This window comes from Anolis carolinensis, chromosome 1, assembly GCF_035594765.1.
Source record: "Anolis carolinensis isolate JA03-04 chromosome 1, rAnoCar3.1.pri, whole genome shotgun sequence".
NCBI lineage: Eukaryota > Metazoa > Chordata > Lepidosauria > Squamata > Dactyloidae > Anolis > Anolis carolinensis.
The window spans coordinates 1,870,920-1,895,706 of record NC_085841.1 but is presented as its reverse complement, the minus strand read 5'-3'; the positions used below and the strand labels follow the sequence as shown (position 1 = coordinate 1,895,706).

General features: G+C 40.7%; 1 protein-coding gene across 9 annotated transcripts in view; it reads right to left on the bottom strand.

Annotated features, from left to right (window-relative positions):
* otof (otoferlin) overlaps positions 1-24,787 on the bottom strand; it is a 208,760-nt gene that overhangs the window by 92,324 nt on the left and 91,649 nt on the right. For 6 of the 9 annotated variants that reach the window (XM_062969177.1, XM_062969215.1, XM_062969186.1 and 3 more), the window contains exons 6-7: positions 18,658-18,681; positions 6,296-6,369 (exon numbers count right to left, since the gene is read on the bottom strand). In XM_062969177.1, coding sequence (XP_062825247.1) covers positions 6,296-6,369; positions 18,658-18,681 — 98 coding nt within the window. The remainder of the gene's footprint in view (positions 1-6,295; positions 6,370-18,657; positions 18,682-24,787) is intronic. The other 3 variants (XM_062969195.1, XM_062969206.1, XM_062969229.1) reach the window with 1 other exon arrangement.

Here is a 24,787-nt window from a genome sequence, read left to right as displayed (position 1 = left end):
GCAAAGAGTGAAGGGAGGGAAGCAGGAAGAAATTAAGGAGGAGGAGGATGGAGGAGAAGGTGGAAGTGGATAAAGAGAAGAAAGAATGAAAGGTAGAGGAGGAGAAAAGGGAAAAGGGAGAAGGTGGAGATGGAAGAAAAGGAATGGGAGAAGAAGAGAGGGGAAAAGGGAGCAGGAGAAGGTGAAGATGGGAAAAGATGAGGAAAAGTGGAGGGGGAGAAGAAAGAAGGTGGAGAAGAACAAAAGATGAACAAAAGGAGGAAAAAGAAGGGAAGAAAGTGACAGAAAAAGAGTTGCTGTGAGTTTTAAAATTGGTGGAGGAAAAAAGGAGAAAAGGGAGAAGAGGAGAAGGTGAAAAGGAAGGAACGCAAAGAGAGGGGGGGGAAAATCAGGGGAAAATGAAGGATGGAAGAGAAGGTAGAGGATGAGAAAGAGAAGAAAGAATGGAAGGCAAAGGAGGAGAAAAAATTAAAAAGGAGAACGTGGAGATGGAAGAAAAGGAATGGGAGATGGAGGAAGAGAAGGAGAAAAGGGAGCAGGAGAAGGTGAAGAAGGAGAAGAAGATGGGAAAAGATGAGGAAAAGTGGAGCGAGAGAAGAAGGAAGGTGGAGAAGAAAAAGAGAAGACGAACAAGAGGAAGAAAAAGAAGGGAAGAAAGTGACAGAAAATGTAAGAATGGGAAGTGGGAAAAATGAGATGAGGAAACTGAAAATACATGAGAAAGAAGAGAAGGAAAAGGAGGTCGAAATGAACAAGAGGAGGAAAAGGAAGGAGAGAAAAAGAGAGGATGCAGAAAAAGAAGAAGTTGGAAGAGCAAAAGGAAGAGGAAAAGATGGAGGAGGATAATGACAAAAGAGAAGGGAGAAAGGAAAGAAAGATAAGATGAAAGAGAAAAAGTTGGGATACCAATGAAGGAATTAATTAGGAACAAATAACAGAAAGTGGAAAAAAGGATGAAGAAAGGGAGGAAACATGAAGAGGAGAATATCAACAAGAGGAGGAAAAGAAGAGAAGAAAGGATATGAAGGTGGTGAAGAAAGAAGATGGAAGAAGAGAAATAGGGAGAAAGGAGGAGCAGAAGGGAAAAAAATTTGGTACAGACCCATGGATTGCCTCATTTGTCAGACTTTTAAAGTGTTTGTGTTCATTTGAGAAAAGGAGAAAACAAGAACAAGAAGGAGGAATAGGGAAAAAAGAGGCGGAAGAAGAAGAGGAAGAAAGGAGGAGGAAGAAGAAAAGGAGAGGAGAAAGAGGTGGAAGAGGAAAAGGAGAAGAGGAAAAAGAGGAGGAGGAGGAGGAGGAGGAGGAGGAAGAAAAGGAAGAGGAAATGGAGGAAGAGGAGGAAGAAGGAGAGGAAAAGAAAAGGAGGAAGAGGAAGAAAAGGAGGATGAGGAGGAAGAGGAAATGAAGGAAGAGGAAGAAGAGAAGGAAGAGGAAATGGAGGAAGAGTAGGAAGGAGAGGAAGAAAAGGAAGAGGAAATGGAGGAAGAGGAGGAAGAAGGAGAGGAAGAAGAGAAGGAAGAGGAAATGGAGGAAGAAGAGGAAGGAGAGGAAGAAAAGGAGGAGGAGGAGGAAGAGGAAGAAGAGAAGGAAGAGGAAATGGAGGAAGAGGAGGAAGAAGGAGAGGAAGAGAAAAGGAGGAAGAGGAAGAAAAGGAGGATGAGGAGGAAGAGGAAATAAAGGAAGAGAAAAGGAGGAAGACGAAGAGAAAGAAGAGGAGGAGGAAGAGGAAGAAGAGGAAGAAGAAGAAGAGGAAAAGGAAAAAGCGGAAGAAAAGGAGGAAGAGCAGGAGGAAGAAGAGGAGGAAAAGTAAAGGAGGAAGAGGAAGAAGAGCATCACTGAAAAGTTGTGTGTTGCCCTACTAGTATTTGGACCTAAAATAAAAAACTTTTTTGCAAGGTAGGGAATTTCAGAAAGTGAAAATGAAAAGAAGGAAAGATGCATTGCCTCCTATTGATTTTGGCTTCCTAAATCCATTGAGCCCTTTCTTTTCTAAAAGATGTACATGAACATTTGCATGATTTTGTCCATACAAACATCTCCCAAATGCAACTACTTCTGGACGCATTTTTTGCAAACGACATCTCTGCCTCCTTCGGAAAGCAAGTTGCCTTTCATGATGCCTTTTTGACAGTGGAAATAACTTCCTTTTGTGAACGTTTTGCTAATATATGCATTTGTGTTGCATAAGAAACCTTTCCCTTAAGATTGGTAAAGATGTATCTTTAAATATCACAGAAATCATTATAATTTCTGATTTGTAATGCACGGCTGTGAAAGCTGAACAGGGAAGAAATCTGGCAGGAAGAAAAGAATCGTTGCCTTAGAAATTCTAAGAGTTTCAAAACCTTTTTAGACCTTTTTTATTGTGTCATAAGCGAGTTGAGAACTACAGCAAGTCCCTTCTAGTGTGAGAGAATTGACTGTCTACAGAGACATTGCCCAGGGGATGCCTGGATGTGTTACCATCCTTCTGGGAGGCTTCTCTCGTGTCCCCGCAAGCTAGAGCTAACAGATGGGAGCTCACCCTGTCTTGCGGATTCAAACTGGCAACCTTCAGGTAAGCAACCCAACCTTCAGGTCAGCAGTCCAGTGCCACTGCGGTTCCTGAAAACTTTCAGGATTTTAGACCTGAAAACCCTTTTTAATTCATACAGGCTTTTAAATCCGAATATATTTCAGAGGGTTTTGTTTGAAAAGAACTCTTTTAGAGAACTTTCTATCTTTCAGAAAATCATTTAGTCTGGATGTTTTTAGAAGCAGGTTTAATACTTCAAGGAGTTTAATTTTATCTGTTATTATTATTGTTGTATGACACAGCAAACAAGATAGATATGCTGGATTTCGTATCACAAAATCACAAGTCGAACACTTCCCAAGTGTCTAGGACTGTGTGATGTATTTTCGGATGATGCGTGCAGATCCCAGTCGGGTGGCCTTTTGCAGTTAGCAGATCGTGATTTTGTCAATGCCCATTGTTTCCAAATGCCGGCTGAGATCTTTTGGCACAGCACCCAATGTGCCGATTCTCAAAGCACAGCAGACAAAAAACCAGTACAAGAAAACCGCACTACAAACTAGAGCTGACAGCTGGCACAGCAAAACATTGCATGGAAAGTTCCTTGACAAAATTGAAGGAAAAGCTGATAAGGAGAAGACCTGGCTCTGGCTCACAAATGGGACCCTGAAGAAGGATCTATTATTATTATTATTATTATTATTATTATTATTACTATTATTATTATTATTGTATCTCCATTTTAAATTCTGAGCTGCTTTTAGCCTCATTATTGGGGGAAAGCAGGATAGTAATATTCCTCATCTATGGGTGCTTCTACACTACATCATTTTGTCTACCGTGTTTCCCCGAAAATAAGACAGTGTCTTATATTAATTTTTGCTCCCAAAGATGAGCTAGGTCTTATTTTCAGGGGATGTCTTATTTTTCTATGAAGAAGAATTCACATTTATTGTTGAACAAAAAAATGAACATTTATTATGTACTGTACAACAGTTGTCATCACAAACCAGCATAACCAGACAATCTGTGAATCCTATCAAGAATTTCTTGTTACTACCAATATTTCCATGTACAACACTCTATGGTAGGTATATTTACTGATCCTGCATGCTCTGGCGTTCTTTTTGGCGGGCATGCTTCCAAACACAAACTTTACTAGGTCTTACTTTTGGGGGAGGCCTTATATTTAGCAATTCAGCAAAACTTCTACTAGGTCTTATTTTTCGGGGATGTTTTATTTTCGGGGAAACAGGGTAGTAGGAATTTTTTTAGAATCAGGTTTAATACTTCAAGGAGTATAATTGTATTTATTATTATTATTATTATTTTCAAATTGTATCACCCTTTTAAATTCCGAGTTGCTTTGATTCTCATTATTGGGGGAAAGCAGGATATTAATATTCCTCATCTATGGGTGCTTCTACACTACAGAATTAGCACAGTTTGACACCACTTCTAACAGCAATGGCTCCAAGCTATAGAACCCTGGGTCTTGTAGTTTTGCACGATCTTGAGCCTTTTCTGCCAAAGGCTGGATTTACACTGCTATATAATGCAATTTCAGAATGCATATTACCGTATATACCCAAGTATAAGCCGAGTTTTTCCAGCCCTTTTTTAGGGCTGAAAAAGCCTCCCTCGGCTTATACTTGAGTGATTTATACCGGCTTATATTTGAGTTGGCTTATACTCGAGTATATATGTAATCAGAGTTGGACAGTCTCATAATCAGTCTTATTATTATCTTAAATTACAGTTTTATGTAAATATTCAAAAACATTTAACCTATTGATGCCTCAGTTGATGTAATTGTATTGGTGCCTATATTTTCAAACTGGTCGCTCACCATCTTCTCGACGGGATGGAAGATGATGTATTTGCAAAACGGCAGATTTGCACAGAACACAGTCTGAACTAATTCGGGTCTCTTTTCCAGGAGACGAAGGGACGGTAGTGTATGCATGATGAGGAGTGCATATTTATATGTGTGTGTATGCTGAGAAAATATAATATTCCCTTGTTGAGTACCCAAAGTACTGTAAATACTCAAGTATAAGCCTCGTTTTTTAGCCCTTTTTTACAACTGAAAAAGTCCCTCTCGGCTTATACTCGAGTGAGGGTCCTGGCTGGCTTATACTCGAGTATATATGGTGCATTTATTATTTTTCTCTATTTTTAATGGTATTATTACATTTATTATTTTACTCTATTATTATTGTTAGCATTGCATTTATTTTACTCTATTTTTATTATTATTAATACATTTATTTTATCACTCTGATATTATTATTGTTATTACATTTATTATTTTACTCTATTATTATTGTTAGTATTGCATTTATTTTACTCTATTTTTATTATTATTAATACATTTATTATATCACTCTGATATTATTATTGTTATTACATTTATTATTTTACTTTATTATTATTAAAAGGATACATAAGGGCATACATTGAAAAGGATACATTGAAGAAGATGAGAATAATGATTTAATCAGTTGGATAGTCTTATCTTAGAGTTTTATGTAAATACAGTAAAGTCTCACTTATCCAAGCCTCGCTTATCCAAGCTTCTGGATTATCCAAGCCATTTTTGTAGTCAATGTTTTCAATATATCATTATATTTTGGTGCTAAATTCGTAAATACAGTAATTACTACATAGCATTACTACGTATTGAACTACTTTTTCTGTCAAATTTGTTGTATAACATGATGTTTTAATGCTTAATTTGTAAAATCATAACCTAATTTGATGTTTAATAGGCTTTTCCTTAATCCCTCCTTATTATCCAACATATTCGCTTATCCAACATTCTGCCGGCCCGTTTATGTTGGATACATGAGACTCTACTGTACTTGAGGATATTTGGTACATTTATTTTTCTCTATTTTTATTGGTATTATTACATTTATTATTTTACTCTATTATTATTGTTAGTATTGCATTTATTTTACTCTATTTTTTATTATTAATACATTTATTATTTCACTCTGATATTATTATTGTTATTACATTTATTATTTTACTTTATTATTATTAAAAGGATACATAAGGGCATTTACATTGAAGAAGATGAGAATAATGATTGGATCAGAGTTGGACAGTCTTATCTTAAATTAGAATTTTATGTAAATATTCAAAAACATTTAACCTACCGATGCCTCGTTTAATGTAATTTTATTGGTTTCTATTTTTATTTCTGAAATTTACCACTCTCAGCTTATACAGTAGAGTCTCACTTATCCAACATAAACGGGCCAGCAGAACGTTGGATAAGCAAATATGTTGGATAATAAGGAGGGGTTAAGGAAAAGCCTATTACACATCAAATTAGGTTATGATTTTACAAATTAAGCACCAAAACATCATGTTATACAACAAATTTGACCAAAAAAGTAGTTCAATACAAATTAATAATGCTATATAGTAATTACTGTATTTACGAATTTAGCACCAAAATATCATGATTTATTGAAAACATCGTTGGATGCGTTGGATAATCCAGAACGTTGGATAAGCGAGTGTTGGATAAATGAGACTCTACTGTACTTGAGTCAATGTTTTCCCAGTTTTCTTGTGATAAAATTAGGTGCCTCGGCTTATATTCGGGTCAGCTTATACTCGAGTATATACAGTAACTATAGTCGGTGTGTCTACTTTCTTTCTGTGCTGCTCTGTGATAGACTCTGTCCAGTTGTGAACTAAATAAAATAACCTTTTAAATGCTTTTAAAGTATTCATGACATGTACACTTAAACCACTATTCACCTTGTTTTCTGTGGTCGTCTTTGGGGTGGCGCACTTTACCCAGCTTCATGGCGGAAAAGACTCCTTTCCCAGCTCTGAAAAAGGAACAATATTGGGTGAGAATTTCTAAAAAACACAGCCTACGGGACCCAATATCCACTGGCGGTCTCCCATCCAAGTCCTAACCAAGGCTGACCCTGCTTAGCTGCCAAGGTCAGATCAGATTGGACACCTTTTGGGATACTGAGGCCCTCTAAATTTTTAGAGCAGGCATGGGCCAACTTTGGCCCTCCCTCCAGGTGTTTTGGACTTTAACTCCCACAATTCCTAACAGCCGGTAGGCTGTTAGGAATTGTGGGAGTTGAAGTCCAAAACACCTGGAGGGAGGGCCAAAGTTTGCCCAAGGTGCTTAGCTGGTTAAGCGGAGATTGGAAATAGCCTAGAATCCCTCCAACAGCATCATTAGACTTTCGTTGGACTACAACTCCCAGAATCCCCCAAACAGGATAATAGCTACAGGTCCTTCTGGGGACTAGAATTCCCAGCTACAAAGGATGCATGAAAGAGCCCAAAAATATGACTTTTCCAGTCATAATTGCAATAATCCCTCATTACAGTGGTTTAGAACCATATTGGCAGCTGCATCATGGGAGTTGCAGTACTTCAAAGCACATTCCCCAGGCTCCAGTTTCGGAGCTTGGTGAAAATGGACAGCTGGGAAAAAGTTGGAGAAAGTGTCTTAAACCATGGATTCAAAATTAGTGGTTTTTTAAAAATTGTGATTCAGCAGCTACTATGTCGCCCAACATCCAGGACTGATATATATATATATATATATATATATATATATATATATATATATATTAGACATGTCCAAAAATCGTTTTGAATCGTATATCGGAATTATTTCGGATTGTTCTCGCTTTTTGATATGCATTCCGAGACATTGTCTCACAGCGCAACCAGCAATGTAATTCGAACCATTGTTGGCCCATTCTCTAATTGTCTCTTAATGTTTCGTTAATTCCCCCCCCCCCCCATTTTTTAAAAATATATTTTTTAAAATATTTTAAAAAAATTTGTTTTGTTTCTGCAACCTTCCTAGAATGGGAGCTTAGCGCAGCCTAACATGGCTGCCGTTCCCCGGCCAATCAGAAGCTTCCATGATGGACGCAAAGGCGGGGGCTAGGGTTGATGAGGATAGCTCAAGAAATGAGGGCGGGAGAGCCCTGTAAAAGTGTCCCCCCCCCCCCCCCCGGGTTCCCTTTTTTTTGGCAATTGCGCATGCGCGTTTGCCATTTTAGAAACATTTAGAATCATTACAAATTTTCGGAAATATCCGAAATTTTGGGGTGAAAAAATCGGAAATACTTTCTATATCAAAGCGCCAGCGCCCCCTATTTTAGAAACGAGAATTGAAACATTTTTTTCATCTATCGGACATGCCATATATATATATATATATATATATATATATATATATATATATATATAACTTTGAAATGTGAGATCACTAAGCAGACCTCTGACTGACACATAATGCAAAAGTTCATTAATGGATGAATTATTCACATTCCTATTAAACTTGAGAAAAGAGCAGGAACGTTGGCTTTCACGAAGGTAGAGCACGTCTACACTTTGTTATTTATGCCACATTTTTAAGGCTAGCTTTAAGCCCATTTTTCAATCCTTTTGCTGTCCATCAACACTCCATTTTCCGTTCTGGAGCTGAGAGTCAAGTCACTGCTTTGGGAGACAATGGTGATCTTTGGGCCTTTGGACAACGTGGCCTTCGGTTCAGTGGAGCTGATGGCGAAGGATCAATGCTTCAATGCTGGTGGCCTTTGCTTCTTCTTCCAAAACACTGACATTTGTCCGCCTGTCTTCTTCCCAAGAGATTTGTGGGATTTTCCAAAAACAATGTTGATGGAATCGTTCCAGAAGTCGAGAATGACGTTTGTCCAAGTTTTGCAGGCAAACAACAGAGTTGAAGGAACAATCTATATCTATATATATAAAAGGGTAATGTAATTTCGGCCTAGGACAAAAATAACAAAACTACACATCCTAGAAACACTAAACTTGGCAGCACAACCCCTCATCCATGCCTCTACCTTCATACAACAAAAAGAAAAGAAAAATGAAGTCCTAATTGGAGGGAGAGGAATAATTGTTTTTATCCAACTACTGCCAGTTAGAAGGCCAAGCTCTGCCCACTTGGTCTCCTAGCAACCCACTCAGCCCAGGGGACAGGCAGAGTTAGGCCTCATTTTAACTGGATTATATGGCAATGTAGACTCAAGGCCCTTCCACACAGCTATATAACCCATTTATAATGGACTTAATGTAAGGTAAAACCTTGACCCTTTACCTTAACTACCACCAATTCCTCAATAATTTACCATACCACCATACTTCGCCACAGCAACGCGTGGCCGGGGACAGCTAGTACCGTATATAAAAATGTAATCTGCATTTTTTCCATGGAGTAAACAACAAAACCACTGAACCAAATCGCAATAAATTTAGCCACAAAAGTCATGGTCATCCAATCTATGTCTTTCAATAAAAAAAAAAACCTAGAGAAACAAAGTCCAAATAACAGAAATCCCCCAATTGCTACTACGCATGCGCAGAGGCCCTTCGGGAACTGAAACAATTACATTATCCAGAGGACCTCATAGCTGTGTGCTGAGCCTAATGCCACTTTTAAAATACGTTGCCATGGTAGAACAGCCTTGCAGCTTCAAAGCCAGGCTGCTTCCCAACCAGGGGGATCCTTGGTTGGCCACCTTGAATACCACTGAACAGCCTTACAGCTTCAAAGCCAGGCTGCTTCCTAATCAGGGGGATCCTTGGTTGGCCACCCTGAATACAACTGAACAGCCTTACAGCTTCAAAGCCAGGCTGCTTCCCAACCAGGGAGATCCTTGGTTGGCCACCTTGAATACCACTGAACAGCCTTACAGCTTCAAAGCCAGGCTGCTTCCTAATCAAGGGGATCCTTGGTTGGCCACCTTGAATACCACTGAACAGCCTTACAGCTTCAAAGCCAGGCTGCTTCCCAGCCAGGGGGATCCTTGGTTGGCCACCTTGAATACCACTGAACAGCCTTACAGCTTCAAAGCCAGACTGCTTCCTAATCAAGGGGATCCTTGGTTGGCCACCTTGAATACCACTGAACAGCCTTACAGCTTCAAAGCCAGGCTGCTTCCCAACCAGGGGGATCCTTGGTTGGCCACCTTGAATACCACTGAACAGCCTTACAGCTTCAAAGCCAGGCTGCTTCCCAACCAGGGGGATCCTTGGTTGGCCACCTTGAATACCACTGAACAGCCTTACAGCTTCAAAGCCAGGCTGCTTCCTAATCAAGGGGATCCTTGGTTGGCCACCTTGAATACCACTGAACAGCCTTACAGCTTCAAAGCCAGGCTGCTTCCCAGCCAGGGGGATCCTTGGTTGGCCACCTTGAATACCACTGAACAGCCTTACAGCTTCAAAGCCAGGCTGCTTCCTAATCAAGGGGATCCTTGGTTGGCCACCTTGAATACCACTGAACAGCCTTACAGCTTCAAAGCCAGGCTGCTTCCCAACCAGGGAGATCCTTGGTTGGCCACCTTGAATACCACTGAACAGCCTTACAGCTTCAAAGCCAGGCTGCTTCCCAACCAGGGAGATCCTTGGTTGGCCACCTTGAATACCACTGAACAGCCTTACAGCTTCAAAGCCAGGCTGCTTCCCAACCAGGGAGATCCTTGGTTGGCCACCTTGAATACCACTGAACAGCCTTACAGCTTCAAAGCCAGGCTGCTTCCTAATCAAGGGGATCCTTGGTTGGCCACCTTGAATACCACTGAACAGCCTTACAGCTTCAAAGCCAGGCTGCTTCCCAGCCAGGGGGATCCTTGGTTGGCCACCTTGAATACCACTGAACAGCCTTACAGCTTCAAAGCCAGACTGCTTCCTAATCAAGGGGATCCTTGGTTGGCCACCTTGAATACCACTGAACAGCCTTACAGCTTCAAAGCCAGACTGCTTCCTAATCAAGGGGATCCTTGGTTGGCCACCTTGAATACCACTGAACAGCCTTACAGCTTCAAAGCCAGGCTGCTTCCCAACCAGGGGGATCCTTGGTTGGCCACCTTGAATACCACTGAACAGCCTTACAGCTTCAAAGCCAGGCTGCTTCCCAACCAGGGGGATCCTTGGTTGGCCACCTTGAATACCACTGAACAGCCTTACAGCTTCAAAGCCAGGCTGCTTCCCAACCAGGGGGATCCTTGGTTGGCCACCTTGAATACCACTGAACAGCCTTACAGCTACAAAGCCAGGCTGCTTCCCAACCAGGGGGATCCTTGGTTGGCCACCTTGAATACCACTGAAAGGCCTTGCAGCTTCAAAGCCAGGCTGCTTCCTAACCAGAAGGATCCTAACCACCAGACTACGTCACACCAACACGTGGCTGGGCACCGCTAGTGGCTTTATAAACAAGCCTGCAAATGTCCTGATCTTCAAGCAGAGTCCCATCAAGAATCATAGCGATGAAGATGGGAAATAACGCTGGGGTAATAACGCATCCCTGTTTGACACCTGATCTGGTCTTAAATGGGTCCCTTTGGGAACAGGTGCTTGCTATCCAATGTCATCATGGAGGTGCTGCTTCTCCATTGTTGTTTTTTTCTTTTCATGTCAGGAGCAACTTGAAAAACTGCAAGTCACTTCTGGTGTGAGAGAATTGGCCATCTGCAAGGACGTTGCCCAGGGGACATTGCCTAGATGTTTCACCATCCTTGCGAGAGGCTTCTCTCATGCCCCTGCATGGGGAGCTGGAGCTGACAGATGAGAGCTCACCCGCTCTTCCTGGATTTGAACCGCAGTCCTGCCAGAACAACGGTTTTACCCATTGCGCCACCGGGGGCTCCATCTTCTATGCAGTAGCAGTAACAATAACAACAACAACAAAAACAACAATAACAACAAAATAATAATAGTTGTACTAGTAGTAGTTATTATTGTTTTTCATTGTCTCAGGAGTCCTTGCAGGCTGGAAGGTGATACAGAAATATCATCAATCAATCAATCAATCAATCAATCAATCAATCAAACAAACAAACAAACAAACAAACATCCAACTGAATTGCATGGCTGCTGCTGTTCTCCATATTGGAGACAAGGTCTCTCTGACCCAGTTCTCTTCCTTGCACAGCTCTTGAAAGATACAGGCTGTTATTTCACTGGTGAGTCTCAGCTATCGTTTTTGTGTGCTTCCAAGGTATTTCTGACTTATGTTACTCCTAAAGCCAACCTATCACAGGTTTTTGTTGTGTAACATTTGTTCAGAAGAGCTCTGCCCTGGCTTCCTCTGAAGCTGTGAGAGTGTGACTTATGTCCAACGTCACCCAGGCTGTTTCCACAGCCGAGCAGGGATTCGAACCCAGAGATGCAGTCCAAGTTGACTCCCCACTGGGTCTCAGATACAGGAAACCCTCTGAATCCACAGCCAATGGATCTCCGGCAATAAGCCGGACAATGTCCTTGCTGACAGTGACCTGATTTGACCCTCTTCTCTCTTTGACCCCAAGCGTCCATTCATGAGTCCTGCAGCTGGATAGAGGTGGGTACTAGGGGTAGATACACCAGCCATCAATGGGCACGGAGGGGCCAGATCTTGACCAGAAGAAACACCCCATTCAAGTACTTTATTTCCTTATCCAGGGGGAGATGTACCTGGGTCCCAAATAAGCCAGTGTCAGCATAGCATGTTCCAGATCCACAGGCAAGGCATGCTCTCAGCACCCCATAGAAACACCATAACCAAGAGAACTATTATTAGCCCATTATTTGGGGTTTTGTCCCCAGTATCCAGCTCCCTTAAGGACTGTTCTTGGAGATGGAAGTGTGGGGAAGAGATTAGTCCCCTTGAGTTTGGCAGAGGTTGCAATTTCCAATATCTGTTTTGGGTCTCTTTCAAGGAACTACCCAAGAAAATGAATCTTTTGAGAGGCCTCTGGTGATCTCTATTCACTCTCTCTGAAGTGGATTCATAGAGTTGGAAGGGAATCCTCAATGGGCATCTAGTCCAACCCCCTTCCATGCAGAAAGATAGTAAATCAAAGCCTTCTAGACAGGTGGCCATCCAGCCTCTGCTTAAAAACCTCCAGAGAAGGAGATTCTCCCATAAGGAAGCCACCGTTCAACTCAACTCAATCAAATGCCTTCTGAATATGCTCCATCAAGACAAAACACCAATGGGCATCTAGTCCAACCCTCTTCCATGCAAAGATACAGTCAATCAAAGCCTTCTAGACAGGTGGCCATCCAGCCTCTGCTTAAAAACCTCCAGAGAAGGATATGCATCCATAAGGAAGCCACCGTTCAACTCAACTCAATCAAATGCCTTTTGAATACCGGCAAACGCTCCATCAAGACAAAACACCAATGGGCATCTAGTCCAACCCTCTTCCATGCAGAAAGATACAGTCAATCAAAGCCTTTGAGACAGGTGGCCATCTAGCCTCTGCTTAAAAACTTCCATAGAAGGAGATTCTCCCAACTCAACTCAATCAAATGCCTTCTGAATACTGGCAGACGCTCCAGCAAGACAAAACACCAATGGGCATCTAGTCTAACCCTCTTCCATGCAGAAAGATACAGTCAATCAAAGCCTTTGAGACAGGTGGCCATCCAGCCTCTGCTTAAAAACCTCCAGAGAGGAGATTCTCCCATAAGGAAGCCACCGTTCAACTCAACTCAATCAAATGCCTTCTGAATACGCTCCATCAAGGCAACATACCATTACACCCCATGACCCCATAAGTACTGTGACCTCTCTATCAAAGCAACCACTCACCTGTTGCAGGTAAGGCAGACTCGGAGACCTTATTGGTGCCTCCCGGCTCCCATCCCAGAAGCAGTGTGCAAAAGGCAGCTTATCCAAACGTGCCCCCGATCCTTCAGCTTCTCCCACCTTGCTTCCCGCCACTTGGGGGGCACCAAACCCAGGCTTTGCGGCTCCCCTTTTTGCCCCCAACCCTGTCCAAAATTAGCGTGGCGGCGAGGAAAGGAATGGCGCAGATGGGAAATCAGACGGGCGCGACGGCAGAGAACTGATACCTTCCCCTTCGTGAATATTGGATGAGAACATTGGAGATAGCGTGGCACTCCGTGGCCAGGGCTGGCGGAGAGGTTGCCCTCCCTCCAGGTGTCCATAGGGCCAGAAGGAGGAACATCCGTGATTTGGTTTGGGATTTGTGGGCCTTGTCTATCTGTGGCCCTCCACCAGTTTGCAAAAACAAAAGAAATGGGACTTTAGGGATTCCTTGTATTTGGGTTTGGAATGGGGAGCAAAAGACACCCTAATGCTGCCAGGTGGCTGCTCTGCCTTCCGAGGAGGCCAGGGCCGGATCTGATTACAAGCCACTGATGAATTATTCACATCTTAATCTGACTTTATAATAGGGAGGAATGTGTTATGAGGTGAGGGATTATCTCTTTTTCAAAAAGAGTCTTGGTCTGTCATTCATGGTCGATGAGCAAGGGGATGCGTTGGGTTGCATCTATGCGATTTGGCCCCATTTGAACTTCCGTGGCTTGATACAATGGGATCCTGGGAGATGTAGTTTGATGAGGCACCTGTACTCTTTCACAGCAAACCTAAAGACCTTCTAAAACATTCCAGCTCCCTGAGCCACCCATAAGGATTCATAGTTTCCAAACCTCTGGTCATTTTGGTCACCTTTCTCTGGGCACATCAGAGGTTGTCTGTATCATTTAATTGCTTTGCCCAGAACCAGATACAGTTTTATTCCAGGGTAGGTCTGACCAAAGCAGAATAGATTAGGACTATGATTTCCCTTCATCTAGACCAGGGATCCCCAAACTAAGGCCCGGGGGCCGGATGCGGCCCTCCGAGGTCATTTACCTGGCCCCCGCCCTCAGTTTTATAATATAATATATTGTATATATACATATAATATTGATAATAATATTATAATGTAATACAATATAACACTAATAATAATACCATATAATAATATTAATTATATATTCTATATTACATATAATATTACTAATAATATTACAGTTTAGTGGTATAGTTCAATAAAGTAATATATAATGCTAATATAGTGCTATGCTAATAATATAATATATTGTATGTACATATAATTTGTAAGCCACTCTGAGTCCCCGTTGGGGTGAGAAGGGTGTGATACAAATGTAGTAAATAAATGCAGTAAATAAATAAATAATAAATAAGTACATTTTAGACTTAGGCTCGCCCAAAGTCTGAAATGACTTGAAGGCACACAACAACAACAACAACAACAACAACAACAACAACAACCCTAATTAACTTGACTATCTCATTGGCCAGAAGCAGGAGCACACTTCCCATTGAAATCCTGATAAATGTATGTTGGTTAAAATTATTTTTATTTTTAAATATTGTATTGTTCTTTTGTTGTTGTTGTTGTGTTGTTGTTGTTGTTGTTGTTTTTACACTACAAATAAGACATGTGCAGTGTGCATCGGAATTTGTTTTTTTTTTTTTTTCAAATGATAATCCGGCCCCTCAACAGTCTGAAGGATTGTGGACCGGCCCTCGGCTTAAAAAGTTTGAGGACCCCTGATCTAGACATTCTACTCTTAATGATGCAGCCTACAATCACGTTGGCTGTTTTAGCTGCTGCATCACATTGGTGGCTCATTTCATCCCGTGCTCTACTCTTAGATCCCTTTCATATGGAGCCATAGTAGCACAACGGATTAAACCCTTGTGCCAGCTGGAGTGCTGAGCTAAAGGTTGAGTTGCTGACCTGAATGTTGCTCGTTCGAATCTGAGAAACAGGGTGAGCTCCTGCCTGTCAGCTCTAGCTTGTGGGTACATAAGAGAACCCTCCCAGCAGAATGGTAACACATCCGAGCAACATCTCTGTAGACAGCCAATTCTCTCACACCAGAAGTGATTTGCAGTATGTTCTCAAGTTGCTTCTGACACGATTTAAAAAAACTGTTTATATAAAGACTTCCTCGATCTGTAGTCCTATAGCTACAGCCTAGAATCACATTAGCTTTTTTAGCTGCTGCACCACACTGTTGGGTGATGTTCAGTTTATGGTCTACTAAGACTCCTTGGAGACCCCGGTGGCGCAGAGGGTTAAACTGTTGAGCTGCTGAACTTGCTGACTGAAAGGTCAGTAGGTTCGAATCTGCGGAGTGGGGTGAGACCCCACTGTTAGCCCCAGTCTCTGCCAACCTAGCAGTTCAAAAACATGCAAATGTGAGTAGATCAATAGGTATTGCTCAGGCGGGAAGATAACAGCACTCCATGCAGTCATGAAAGCCACATGACCTGGAGATGTCTATGGACAATGCTGGCTCTTCGGCTTAGAAATGGAGATGAACACCAACTCCCAGAGTCGGACATGACTAAACTTAACATCAGGGGAAAACCTTTAACTGTACCTTAGACGGGGCCCCTAGATCCCTTTCAAGCCTAGATCTTTGCCTAAGTGCAGCCCTTTATATTTAGCCCCTTTGAAATTCATTTTTATCCCTCTTGAATTTTATTTTGAGGGTACCATATTTCATTGCATAATAGTTGCACCTTTCCCCCTTTTTCCTCATAAAAGGGGTGTGTGACTATTATGCGAGGAAAAAAATTATGTCAGTTTTTAAAAATAAATAAAATGCTTTACTTCCGAAAAGAGAGGAGGGTGATCCAGCTTCAAAGAAACAGCTCTGCTTGTGTTTGTTTGTTTGCTTTCAACTGCAGAGCCATTTGGGGCTGATTTTCCCTTCCTACTTCCTTTCTCTGAAGGCAAGGCAGCTTAAAAACTACAAAATGGAGATCTATGAAGCTCCACTCTTCTCTCCTCCCTCCTTTTTCCAAAGTCTTAAAACAGTTTACAAAACTTGGAATTGAGATTTTCTTAGAGGAAGGAGGGGAGATCTGAGTTCCAGACACCTCATCTCCAGGTTTTATAAGCTGCCTTAAGGCCTTGGAGCAGGGGTCCTCAAACTTTTTAAGTGGAGAGCCGATTGACAGTCCCTCAGACTGTTAGGGGGCCAGACTATGATGAAATAGTCCAGAATTAAGATTGTTGTTGTTGTGTGCCTTCAAGTCATTTCAGACTTAAGTCAACCCTAAGTCTAAAGTTTAGGACAGAGGCCAGGCCAATCACCTTGGAGGGCCGCATCAGGCCCATGGGCCTTAGTTTGGGGACCCCTGATCTAGACGATCTCATAAGACCATAGGTAAGTAAAGAGACCTCCAAAGACCATCTAGATGGTCTCATAAGACCATAGGTAAGGAAAGGGACCCTCAAAGGCCATCTAGATGATCTCATAAGGCCATCAGAAGACCATAGATAAGGAAAGAGACCTCAAAGACCATCATGCTTTCCATGAAATAGAGGAAAGCATAGATTCCCTCCACACTTAGGTTCCTGCCATTTCACAGATCCAGTTGCTCATAAAACCATAGGTAAGGAAAAGGACCCTCAAAGGCCATCTAGACAGTCTCATAGGACCATAGGTAAGGAAAGTGACCTCCAAAAGCCATCTAGATGGTCTCATAAGGCCGTAGCTAAGCAAAGAGACCTTCAAAGACCATCGAGACAATCTCATAAGACCATAGGTAAGCAAAAAGACCTCCTAAGACCAGGTAGACTGAGGTCAACCCTAAGTCTAAAGTTTAGGACAGGGGCCAGGTCAATGACCTTGGAGGGCCGCATCCGGCCCACGGGCCTTAGTTTGGGGACCCCTGCCTTGGAGCATCGTTTTCAACCGGGGGGGTCAGGACCCTTGGGAGGCCGTGAGGGGGTGTCAGAGGGGTCACGAAAGACCACCAGAAAACACATATTTCTGATGGTCTTAGAAACCCCTTTGGCAGAGAAGGGTGAAGATCTCTTCCTTTTTGAGAACAGACGACAAATCCTCCCACCAAAAGCCCAATTTGCCCAATTCTATCGTTGGTGGGGTTCAAGGGGCTCTTTGATAGTAGGTGAACTATAAATCCCAGCAACTACAACTCCCAAATGTCAAGGTCTATTTTCCCCAAACTCCACCAGTGTTCACATTTGGGCATATTGAGTATTTGTGCCAAGTTTGGTCCACATCCATCATTATTTGAGTCCACAGTGATGTCTGGATGTAGGTGAATTCCAACTCCAAAACTCAAGGTCAATGCCCATCAAATCCTTCCAGTATTTTCATGGGAGTTCTATGTGCCAAGTTTGGTTCAATTCCATCGTTGATAGAGTTCAGAATGCTCTTTGATTGTAGGTTAACTACAAATCCCAAATGACAAAATCAATCCCCCCCCAACTCCACCAGTATTCAAATTTGCTACCCAAAAAAATGAGGGTGCGACTATTATGTAATGAAATGCAGTATTTGCAGTATCCTGACCATTTGAGATTCCAGTGAGGGTCTATGTGATATACATGGTACACCTTTGCCCACCCAAAAACACCACATTTCCATTTGCAAAGCACATCAACTTTTTATCAACTACACACACACAAAGACAAGAAAGGAAAAAGAAAAGCTGTGAAAAGCAGCACACCAAACTTAACCTTTTTCCATACAGGACTGCCAAGATGCAGAACCAAAAATCCAAGGAAAACGGGAGGTGTTGGGAAAGGTCTACATGAAGAATGGATAAACCGAGCCCCCTAGACCACAAAGGGCCCATTTTATCCCCCAAATCCTCTCTTTGTGGGTCTTGCTTGCCCCCAAATTCTCTCTAACAAACCAAGTAGTTTTGGGGTGTAAGAAATAATGCAAATGCCTTAAAATTGTTTTGGGTTTGATAAAACTAATAAAACATCATCTGCAAATATGTTTATTTTATGGTCAACATCCCAGCCATGGGCAAACTTGGGTTTCCCTCCAGGTGAAATTTTATATAATGTGATTTTATTTTGCAATGCTATCTGTTTTATATGAATTGTTGTTTTGTAGATTGTTTTATATGAATTGTTGTTTTTACATTGTTTTTAGGCATTGAATTTTTGCCTATTTATTGTAAGCTGATTTGAGTCCCCTTGGGGAGAAAGGTGGGGTAAAAGTGATGTAAATAAATAAATAGGTGTTTTGGACTGCAACTCCCACCATTCCTAACATGCTCAGGCCCCTTCCTTTCCCCCCTCAGCCGCTTAAGTGGCTGAGGGGGAAAAGGAAAGGGCCTGAGGCTGTTAGGAATGCTGGGAGTTGAAGTCCAAAACACCTGAGGTGTAGACCATAAAATAAACATATTTGCAGATGATGTTTTATTAATTTCGTTTGGTTTTGAAAGAAGGAAGAGACACAGAGGTTGAGAAAGACACACACAGAGAGGTTTAGCAGAAACGAAGGAAGTGAGAGAAACCACAACCTACTTGTTTGTCTTGTCCTTGCCTTTGCTGAAATGGTTGGGGAGAAAAAAACAGATGTAAAAATCAAGGACACTCAAGGGGAGAGGGAGATGCTTCATTAATTAACCACCCTGCAAATGAACATAACCTTCTACTACCAAAGTCCCACATTTTCTTGTCAATGTAACTTGACAACAACTCTACAAAGTCAGTTTTGGGTGCATCGATACTATAAAATGAATATAGTTTGGCACCACTTTCAGTGGCATGGCTCAATGCAATGCAATCCTGGGAGTTGTAGTTTAGCAAGGCACCAGCTCTCTGAAATGTTATAAGAAAAGATGTTATGGGGAAGGGGCATTCATGAGGGAAGACCCCCTATTGAGCCACTCTCTTGCAATGAGCTATGACTCTATCAAAGAAGGACATCAAATGATTTGTTTCCCCTCCATCACTTGTTGCACAAAATTAGGACAGAATTTAATTATATGTTCTCTTTGGGTGCATCTACGCTGTAGAATTAATGCTGTATAATACCATTTTAACTGCCATGGCTTGGTGCTATGGCAGCATTTCTCAACCTGGGGGTCGGGACCCCTGGGGGAGGGGGTCATGACGAGGGTGTCAGAGGGATTCCCAAAGACCAGTATTTTCTATTGGTCATATGGGTTCTGTGTGGGAAGTATGGCCCAATTCTCTCGTTGGCGGGGTTCAAGGGGCTCTTTGTTTGTAGGTGAACTATAAATCCCAGCAACTACAACTCCCAAATGTCAATGTCTATTTTCCCCAAACTCCACCAATGTTCACATTTGGGTATATTGAGTATCTGTGCCAAGGTTGGTCCAGATATATTGTTTGAGTCCACAGTACTCTCTGGATGTAGGTGAACTACAACTCCCAAACTCAAGGTCTATGTCCACCAACCCCTTCCAGTATTTTCTGTTGGTAATCGAAGTTCTGTGTGCCAAGTTTGGTTCAGTTCCATCACTGGCGAAGTTCAGAATGCTCTTTGATTGTAGGTGAACTATAAATCCCAGCAACTACAACTCCCAAATGCCAAGGTCTATTTTCCCTAAACTCCACCAGTGTTCACATATGGGCATATTGAGTATTCGTGCCAAGTTTGGTCCAAATCTATCATTGTTTGAGTCCACAGTGCTCTCTGGATGTAGGTGAACTACAACTCCAAAACCCAAGGTCAATGCCCGCCAAACCTTTCCAATATTTTCTGTTGGTAATCGGAGTTCTGTGTGCCAAGTTTGGTTCAGTTCCATTGTTGGTGGAGTTCAGAATGCTCTTTGATTGTAGGTGAACTATAAATCCCAGCAACTACAATGCCAAGGTCTATTTTCCCCAAACTCCACCAGTGTTCACATTTGGGCATATTGAGTATTCGTGCCAAGTTTGGTCCAGATCCATCATTGTTTGAGTCCACAGTGCTCTCTGGATGTAGGTGAACTACAACTCCCAAACTCAAGGTCAATGCCCACCAAACCCTTCCAGTATTTTCTGTTGGTCATGGGAGTTCTGTGTACCAAGTATTAGTGGAGTTCAGAATGCTCTTTGATTGTAGGTGAACTATAAATCCTAGCAATTACAACTCCCAAATGACAAAATCAATCCTCTTCCAAGCTCCACAAGTATCCAAAATTGGATGTATCGGGTATTTGTGCCAAACTTGGCCCAGTGAATGAAAATACATCTTGCATATCAAATATTTACATTACGATCCATAACAGTAGCAAAATTACAGTTATGAAGTAGCAATGAAAAAAATATAATGGTTGGGGGGTCACTACAACATGAGGGACTCTATTAAGGGGTCATGGCATTAGGAAGGTTGAGAACCACTGTCTTATGTGGTGCTGGGAGTTGTAGTTCGGTGAGGCACCAGAGAAGGCTAAAGACCTTGCAAAACTATAACTCCCAGGACTCTGATCGCAGTGAAAGTGGCATCAAACTGCATTCAATTTTACAGAGTATTTGCAAAACTCTTCAATAAACAGGGAAGAAAAAGGGGAAATGCAACGTTGTGTTTTAGGGACTAGAAACTTCAGAGCAAACTAAATAATAGCAACGCTGCATCAGAAGCATCAAAATACCTGAATGGCAAACCGAGATGTTTTTTCTCCTTCCCTTTAGCTTTATCTCTGAAAGTATAAAACGTTAAATCAATTTGACTGTAATAGCAAAAAAAAAAAATCTATCAACTTGGAATATGGGCTGTCAAACAAGGATGGGAGCAATGAAGAGGGCGAGAAATTGCTATACTATGCATCCCATCATCCTTGATAATTGGCTTCGGCTGCTGGGAACTGCAATCCACCAACCTCTGGAGGATGGGTGGTTTCCCAACTCTGCCCTAAAATGTGCCATATAGGGTTGGATTATGATTGGAACAGTCTATGGGACTTTAAATGCTCCCTTAGACTGCAGAATACAGGGATGATGAATATACATGTAATTCAATATATAAATGATAAATGAATATTTGATTGGAAAACCACAGCAAACAGAAAGGTTTTTAAACATGGAGTGTGCCTCCACTGTAGAATTAATGCAGTTTGACTCTACTTCAACTAACCTGGCTGAACGCTATGGAATCCTGGGGTGTTGTAGTTTTGCAAAGTTTAGCTTTCCCTGCCAAAGAACGATGGCTAGCGCATCACCAAACTACAATTCCCAGGTTTTCCTTAGCACAGAGTCAGGGCAGTTAAAAGGGAGTCAAACTGCATCAATTCTACAATCCAGATGCAGCCTAAACAGCCACAACAAAAGTATAGAAGCTTCATATACATGCAAAATAACTCAATCGACACATAATTTGTTCTCAATTTAACACATACAGAGATATAATAATAATAATAATAATAATAATAATAATAATAATAATAATAATAATAATAACAACAACTATCTATATATAAATGTAATGTAGGACTGAGTGAACAACAAAACCACTGAACCAAATCACACCAAATTTGGTCACAAAAGACATAGTTATCCAATCTATGTCTTTCAAACAAAAAGACCTAGAAAATAAAGTCCCAATTAGAGAACGAGGAAGAGCCGTTTTCAACCCTGGTTGCTGGTCACAAGGGTAGGCCCTGCCCCCTTTAGGCCCTGCCCAATTTGTCTCCTAGCAACCCCCTCAGCCACAATGGCGCCGGTTTACAGCCAAGGTTCAGGCTTTTGCGGCTGCAAGGCTAGTCACTGCTATTCCACCTGGCCAACAAAGCATTCCCATAAGCCACAGCAACACGTGGCTGGGCACAGCTAATAATAATATTAATAATAATAATTTTATTCTTGTACCCCGTCTCCATCTCCCTGAAGGGACTCAGGATGGCTTACATATGGCACAAAGTGCCTTATCATTTTGCCATTTCTGTTCCTAGCACTAAAGGAACCACACATGGAAGGGCTCCTAAAGTGCCATCTAGTCCAACCCCTTTTTGCCAGGCAGGAAGTCACAATCCAAGCCCTCCTGAAAGACAGCCATCCAGCCTCTGTTTCAAAACCTCCAGAGATAACTGCATGAGAAGAAATCACAAATTATAGCCAGCTTATAGAGTAAGACTAGATGGCCTTTGGGAGCCCTTCTAAGAGTATATACAGAATCCTATTGAATAGTAACAATAATAAGGGCCAGACTACATGACCTTTGGGAACGGCTCAAACACAATGGCCAGAATCCCATTGCCTAATAAAAGAATCAGACTAAATCCTTTACCACAGCAGTCAGAATCCTATAGGCTGCCAATAATAATAATAATAATAATAATAATAATAATAATAACAACAACAACAACAACAACAACAACAACAACAACAACTGCAAAAGGCCACCCTACTGGGATCTGCACGCATCATCCGAAAATACATCACACAGTCCTAGACACTTGAGAAGAGTTCGACTTGTGATTTTGTGATATGAAATCCAGCATATCTATCTTGTTTGCTGTGTCATACAATAATAATAATAATAATAATAATAATAATAATAATAATAATAATAATAATAAACATGGTGCTTTGCAATAAACATGGCATACAATTATATAATAGGCTGCAATAATAATAATAATAATAATAATAATAATAATAATAATAATAATAATAATAATGACGATGATGATGATAATAGACATGGTGCTTTGCAATAAACATGGCATACAATTATATAATAGGTTGCAACAATAACAATAATAATGATAATGATAATAATAGATATGGTGCTTTGCAATAAACATGGCATACAATTATATAATAGGCTTCAATAATAATAATAATAATAATAATAATAATAATAATAATAATAATAATAATAATAATAATAATAATAGACATGGTGCTTTGTAACACTTTGGGAAGTGTTCGACTTGTGATTCTTTGATACGAAATCCAGCATATCTATCTTGTTTGCTGTGTCATAATAAAATAATAATATTAATAGCTGACACAATACGAGGATTTAAAGATCGAACTGCAGAGACTCTGGCACAAGCCAGTCAAGGTGGTCCCAGTGGTGATCGGCACACTAGGTGCAGTGCGTAAGACCTTGGCCAGCACTTAGAAACAATTGGCGCTGACAAAATTAGCATTTGTCAGCTGCAAAAGGCCACCCTACTTGGATCTACACCATACATCACATAGTCCTAGACATTTAGGAAATGTCCTATGAGTGATCCAATACAACAGCCAGCACAGTGATCTTGTTTGCTGTGGACTCATCTTGTTGTGTATCAAATAATAATACGAGTCAGACTCGTAGTCAGACTAGATGATCTTTAGGAAACTTTCTAATGCTATGGCCACCATTCTTTTGGCAAATATCAATACCAAGAGGTTTTATTGTCAGTGTATTTTAATATATGTATTTCATTTTACATAAAGTTTCAAAATTATGTGTTTTTAACTATGTTGTGCCCTGCCTCAAGTCTCGAGGGCAGTCGGGTAAGAAATAATAATAACAATTAGTAACCAATTTTGAGAAAATACTCTGTGATACTATTATCCAGTTGAACAGCATAAGATTAAAACACTATGTAACAAAAATTTTCAGAATGTTCTGTTCCTGTTTGAAAGTGTTATTTCTTGGTTTTTTGTGCAGTTCCTACTATTCTATTCTATTCCAAAAATTCAATTTTTGTGGCTGCCACAAAGGATGTTGAATTGGTTGAGACTCTTATCAGATATTCATTGAAAAACTAGAGCAAAATGTGCTGCAAGATGTCCCACAAACACAAAGTTTTGGCAGTTTAATAAACATTTTTCCATGTTTTTATGACAGAACCAATTTGGAAATGATATTTATATAACCCAGGACAAAAATCATGTTACATGGTGTTATTACCGTATATACTCAAGTATAAGCCGACCCGGATATAAGCCGAGACACCTAATTTTACCACAAAAAAACTGGGAAAACATTGACTAGAGTATAAGCCAAGCGTGGTAAATTTCAGAAATAAAAATAGATACTAATAAAATTACATTAATTGAGACATCGGTAGGTTAAATGTTTTTGAATATTTACATAAAATTGTAATTTAAGATATGACTGTCCAACTCTAATCAAATCATTATTCTCATCTTCTTCAATGTAAATGTGCTTACGTGTCCTTTGAATAATAATAGAGTAAAATAACAAATTTAATAATAATAAAATACAGTAAAATAATAAATGTAATACAGTAGAGTCTCACTTATCCAACATTCGCTTATCCAACATTCTGGATTATCCAATGCATTTTTGTAGTCAATGTTTTCAATATATCATGATATTTTTGTACTAAATTCATAAATACAGTAATTACTACGTAGCATTACTGCATATTGAACTACTTTTTCTGTCAAATTTGTTGTTGTATAACATGATGTTTTAGTGCTTAATTTGTAAAATCAGAAACTAATTTGATGTTTAATAGGTTTTTTCTTAAATTCTCCTTATTATCCAACATATTCTCTTATTCAATGTTCTGCCAGCCCGTTTATATTGGATAAGTGAGACTCTACTGTAATAGAATAAAATAATAAATGTAATAATACAAATCAATAGAGTAAAATAACAAATGTAATACCAATAATAATAGAGAAAAATAATAAATGTACCATATATACTTGAGTATAATATAACCTGAATATAAGCCAA